We start from the raw sequence: 6,000 nt of genomic DNA on the forward strand, positions 1-6,000 counted from the left end.
ACGTAAACGTCACCGAATTGTGGTCACTGTCCCCAAAGTGCTCTCCTACCTCCAAATCCAACACCTGGCCTGGTTCATTACCCAAAACCAAATCCAACGTGGCCTCGCCTCTTGTTGGCCTGTCAACATATTGTTTCAGGAAACCCTCCTGCACACACTGTACAAAAAACGACCCATCTATTGTACTCGAACTATATCTTTTCCAGTCAATATTTGGAAAGTTAAAGTCTCCCATAATAACTACCCTGTTACTTTCGCTCATATCCAGAATCATCTTCGCCATCCTTTCCTCTACATCCCTAGAACTATTAGGAGGCCTATAAAAAACTCCCAACAGGGTGACCTCTCCTTTCCTGTTTCTAACTTCAGCCCGTACTACCTCGGAAGAAGAGTCCCCATCTAGCATCCTCTCCGCCACCGTAATACTGCTCTTGACTAGCAGCGCCACACCTCCCCCTCTTTTGCCTCCTTCTCTGAGCTTACTAAAACACCTAAACCCCGGAACCTGCAACATCCATTCCTGTCCCTGCTCTATCCATGTCTCCGAAATGGCCACAACATCGAAGTCCCAGGTACCAACCCACGCTGCCAGTTCCCCTACCTTGTTTCGTATACTCCTGGCATTGAAGTAGACACACTTCAAACCACTTACCTGAACACTGGCCCCCTCCTGCGACGTCAAATCTGTGCTCCTGAACTCTATACTCTCATTCTCCCTTACCCTAAAACTACAATCCAGGTTCCCATGCCCCTGCTGCATTAGTTTAAACCCCCCCAAAGAGCACTAACAAATCTCCCCCCCAGGATATTTGTGCCCCTCAGGTTCAGATGTAGACCATCCTGTCTGTAGAGGTCCCACCTTCCCCAGAAAGAGCCCCAGTTATCCAAAAATCTGAATCCCTCCCGCCTGCACCATCCCTGTAGCCACGTGTTTAAATGCTCTCTCTCCCTATTCCTCATCTCACTATCACGTGGCACGGGCAACAACCCAGAGATAACAACTCTGTTTGTTCTAGTTCTGAGCTTCCATCCTAGCTCCCTGAAAGCCTGCCTGACATCCTTGTCCCCTTTCCTACCTATGTCGTTGGTGCCAATGTGGACCACGACTTGGGGCTGCTCCCCCTCCCCCCTAAGGACCCGGAAAACACGATCCGAGGCATCACGTACCCTTGCACCTGGGAGGCAACATACCAAACGTGAGTCTCTCACGCTCCCACAAAATCTCCTATCTGTGCCCCTGACTATCGAGTCCCCAATTACTAATGCTCTGCTCCTCTCCCCCCTTCCCTTCTGAGCAACAGGGACAGACTCCGTGCCAGAGGCCCGTACCCCATGGCTTACCCCTGGTAAGTCGTCCCCCCCACAAGTATCCAAAGCGGTATACTTGTTTCTCAGGGGAACGACCGCAGGGGATCCCTGCACTGACTGCTTCTTCCCAGTCCCTCTTACAGTTACCCACCTATCTCCAATCTTTGGTGTAACTAATTCCCTGAAGCTGCTATCTATGACCCCTTCTGCCTCCCGAATGATCCGAAGTTCTTCCAATTCCAGTTCCCTAACTCGGTCTTGGAGGAGCTGGAGATGGCAGCACTTCCTGCAGGTAAAATCAGCAGGGACACTAACTGCATCCCTCACCTCAAACATCCTGCAGGAGGAACATTGCACTCCCTTCCCTGCCATTCCTCTAACTTTCTACCAAGATCTGGCTAACAACTAAATTAAATTTTTATTAAAAATAATAATATAATAAAATATGGTACTTACCTCACACCAATGAGTTTTATTCGTAGGTTAGAGGGGGAGGGCGGGTGGGGGACACTACACGTGTAGTGTCTCGGGTTTCCTCTCCACCAGAATTTATTGGTGAGGGTCTTCCCAGACGTCCGCGGGTCGACTTCCTGTTCCCGCCTAAAAAACTAATTTAAAAAAAAAAAAGAAAAATTCTCAGCTCCTGCTGAAATTGACTAACCAGCCAGCTCCACTCCCGCCGAAATCGACTGGCCTGCCCCTGCAAAGACAAGTGCTTTTAAAGGTTGACTTACCTCCCAGCAACCACTTCCGCACTGCTCCCGCTGAAACTGACTCACCAGCTGTTCTCCCGCCGAAATCGACTGGCCTGCCCCTGCAAAGACAAGTGCTTTTAAAGGTTGACTTACCTCCCAGCAACCTCCTTCCGCAATGCTCCCGCTGAAACTGACTCACCAGCTGTTCTCCCGCCGAAATCGACTTGGGGGGGATAAGGTGGAGAAGTAGGCTGCAAGTGTTGGGCACACTGGATAAGTGGAGCTTGTTCAAGGATCAGCTACTGCGTGTTCTTGATAAGTATGTACCGGTCAGGCAGGGAGGAAGGCGTCGAGCGAGGGAACCGTGGTTTACCAAGGAAGTGGAATCTCTTGTTCAGAGGAAGAAGGAGGCCTATGTGAAGATGAGGTGTGAAGTTTCAGTTGGGGCGATGGATAGTTACAAGGTAGCGAGGAAGGATCTAAAGAGAGAGCTAAGACGAGCAAGGAGGGGACATGAGAAGTATTTGGCAGGAAGGATCAAGGAAAACCCAAAAGCTTTCTATAGGTATGTCAGGAATAAGCGAATGACTAGGGAAAGAGTAGGACCAGTCAAGGACAGGGATGGGAAATTGTGTGTGGAGTCTGAAGAGATAGGTGGGATACTAAATGAATATTTTTCGTCAGTATTCACTCAGGAAAAAGATAATGTTGTGGAGGAGAATGCTGAGCCCCAGGCTAATAGAATAGATGGCATTGAGGTACGTAGGGAAGAGGTGTTGGCAATTCTGGACAGGCTGAAAATAGGTAAGTCCCCGGGACCTGATGGGATTTATCCTAGGATTCTCTGGGAGGCCAGGGAAGAGATTGCTGGACCTTTGGCTTTGATTTTTATGTCATCATTGGCTACAGGAATAGTGCCAGAGGACTGGAGGACAGCAAATGTGGTCCCTTTGTTCAAAAAGGGGAGCAGAGACAACCCCGGCAACTATAGACCGGTGAGCCTCACGTCTGTAGTGGGTAAAGTCTTGGAGGGGATTATAAGAGACAAGATTTATAATCATCTAGATAGGAATAATATGATCAGGGATAGTCAGCATGGCTTTGTGAAGGGTAGGCCATGCCTCACAAACCTTATTGAGTTCTTTGAGAAGGTGACTGAACAGGTAGACGAGGGTAGAGCAGTTGATGTGGTGTATATGGATTTCAGCAAAGCGTTTGATAAGGTTCCCCACGGTAGGCTATTGCAGAAAATACGGAGGCTGGGGATTGAGGGTGATTTAGAGATGTGGATCAGAAATTGGCTAGCTGAAAGAAGACAGAGGGTGGTGGTTGATGGGAAATGTTCAGAATGGAGTACAGTCACAAGTGGAGTACCACAAGGATCTGTTCTGGGGCCGTTGCTGTTTGTCATTTTTATCAATGACCTAGAGGAAGGCGCAGAAGGGTGGGTGAGTAAATTTGCAGACGATACTAAAGTCGGTGGTGTTGTCGATAGTGTGGAAGGATGTAGAAGGTTACAGAGGGATATAGATAAGCTGCAGAGCTGGGCTGAGAGGTGGCAAATGGAGTTTAATGTAGAGAAGTGTGAGGTGATTCACTTTGGAAGGAATAACAGGAATGCGGAATATTTGGCCAATGGTAAAGTTCTTGAAAGTGTGGATGAGCAGAGGGATCTAGGTGTCCATGTACATAGATCCCTGAAAGTTGCCACCCAGGTTGATAGGGTTGTGAAGAAGGCCTATGGAGTGTTGGCCTTTATTGGTAGAGGGATTGAGTTCCGGAGTCGGGAGGTCATGTTGCAGCTGTACAGAACTCTGGTCCGGCCGCATTTGGAGTATTGCGTACAGTTCTGGTCACCGCATTATAGGAAGCGGGTGCAGAGGAGATTTACCAGGATGTTGCCTGGTATGGAGGGAAAATCTTATAAGGAAAGGCTGATGGACTTGAGGTTGTTTTCGTTGGAGAGAAGAAGGTTAAGAGGAGACTTAATAGAGGCATACAAAATGATCAGGGGGTTAGATAGGGTGGACAGTGAGAGCCTTCTCCCGCGGATGGAAATGGCTGGCACGAGGGGACATAGCCTTAAACTGAGGGGTAATAGATATAGGACAGAGGTCAGAGGTAGGTTCTTTACGCAAAGAGTGGTGAGGCCGTGGAATGCCCTACCTGCTACAGTAGTGAACTCGCCAACATTGAGGGCATTTAAAAGTTTATTGGATAAACATATGGATGATAATGGCATAGTGTAGGTTAGATAGCTTTTGTTTCGGTGCAACATCGTGGGCCGAAGGGCCTGTACTGCGCTGTATTGTTCTATGTTCTATACTAAGAATGGGCGGGTTGTCTTATGAGGAAGGATTGGAAAGGTTGAGTTTGTATCTTCTGAAGTTCAGAGGAGAAAGAGGCAACTTGATGAAACCTTTCAGATGCTGAGGGGTGTTGACAGGGTGGGTGTGGAGAGCATGTTGGGGGGGGGGGCGGGGACGCGCGGCTGACGTTCTGTTCCGGATTACTCTAACGGCCGTTGTTTCTATCAGGTGGTTGGGGTATCGGCAATGGATGGCAGCGGGATGGATAGCTTCCTCCAACATGTCGCTGATGCTGCAGTGGAGTATGACACGTGAGTTCGGCAACTTAGTGATGTTTGGCGCTGCAGTTTTAAAAGATTATTCTTTCCTGGGATGTGGGCTCCGCTGCCAAACCCAGCCTATCCCTAATTGCCTGTGAACTGGGTAACTGGTCACCACTCCAGGGGGCAGGTAAGAGTCACCCCATTGCTGTGGGTCTGGAGCCACGTGTAGGCCAGACCGGGTAAGGACGGCAGATTTCCTTCTCGAAAGGACATTAGTGAACCAGGTGGGTTTTTACGACAATCGACACCGCCCCTTCAAAACAGCATTGTACCTACGTCCACTCGGCCATCCCTCCCCGCCTTCCCTCCCTCCCCGCCTTCCCTCCCTCCCCGCCTCCCCTCCCTCCCCGCCTCCCCTCCCTCCCCGCCTCCCCTCCCTCCCCGCCTCCCCTCCCTCCCCGCCTCCCCTCCCTCCCCGCCTCCCCTCCCTCCCTGCCTCCCCTCCCTCCCCGCCTCCCCTCCCTCCCCGCCTCCCCTCCCTCCCCGCCTCCCCGCCTTCCCTCCCTCCCCGCCTCCCCTCCCTCCCCGCCTCCCCTCCCTCCCCGCCTCCCCTCCCTCCCCGCCTCCCCTCCCTCCCCGCCTCCCCTCCCGTCCCGCCTCCCCTCCCTCCCCGTCTCCCCTCCCTCCCCGTCTCCCCTCCCTCCCCGCCTCCCCTCCCTCCCCGCCTTCCCTCCCTCCCCGCCTTCCCTCCCTCCCCGCCTTCCCTCCCTCCCCGCCTTCCCTCCCTCCCCGCCTTCCCTCCCTCCCCGCCTTCCCTCCCTCCCCGCCTTCCCTCCCTCCCCGCCTTCCCTCCCTCCCCGCCTTCCCTCCCTCCCCGCCTTCCCTCCCTCCGCGCCTGCCCTCCCTCCCCGCCTCCCCTCCCTCCGCGCCTCCCCGCCTTCCCTCCTCCCCGCCTTCCCTCCTCCCCGCCTTCCCTCCTCCCCGCCTTCCCTCCTCCCCGCCTTCCCTCCTCCCCGCCTTCCCTCCTCCCCGCCTTCCCTCCTCCCCGCCTTCCCTCCTCCCCGCCTTCCCTCCTCCCCGCCTTCCCTCCTCCCCGCCTTCCCTCCTCCCCGCCTTCCCTCCTCCCCGCCTTCCCTCCTCCCCGCCTTCCCTCCTCCCCGCCTTCCCTCCTCCCCGCCTTCCCTCCTCCCCGCCTTCCCTACTCCCCGCCTTCCCTCCTCCCCGCCTTCCATCCCCCCCCCGGCCTTCCATCCCCCCCCCCCGGCCTTCCATCCCCCTCCCCCCGCCTTCCATCCCCCCCCGCCTTCCATCCCCCCCCGCCTTCCATCCCCCCCGCCTTCCATCCCCCCCGCCTTCCACCCCCCCCGCCTTCCATCCCCCCCCGCCTTCCATCCCCCCCCGCCTTCCATCCCCCCCCCGCCTTCC

General features: G+C 54.2%; 1 protein-coding gene across 1 annotated transcript in view; it reads left to right on the forward strand.

Moving 5' to 3' along the window:
• The window catches only part of gpn1 (GPN-loop GTPase 1), a gene marked incomplete at its 5' end in the record, with an annotated part of 40,279 nt that extends 35,645 nt beyond the window's left edge, over window positions 1–4,634 (forward strand). The window contains one exon of the mRNA XM_072494846.1: window positions 4,541–4,634. Coding sequence (XP_072350947.1) covers window positions 4,541–4,627 — 87 coding nt within the window. The remainder of the gene's footprint in view (window positions 1–4,540) is intronic.
• Window positions 4,635–6,000: the final 1,366 nt, after the last annotated feature.

Source organism: Scyliorhinus torazame, unplaced genomic scaffold, assembly GCF_047496885.1.
Source record: "Scyliorhinus torazame isolate Kashiwa2021f unplaced genomic scaffold, sScyTor2.1 scaffold_1253, whole genome shotgun sequence".
Taxonomy (NCBI): domain Eukaryota; kingdom Metazoa; phylum Chordata; class Chondrichthyes; order Carcharhiniformes; family Scyliorhinidae; genus Scyliorhinus; species Scyliorhinus torazame.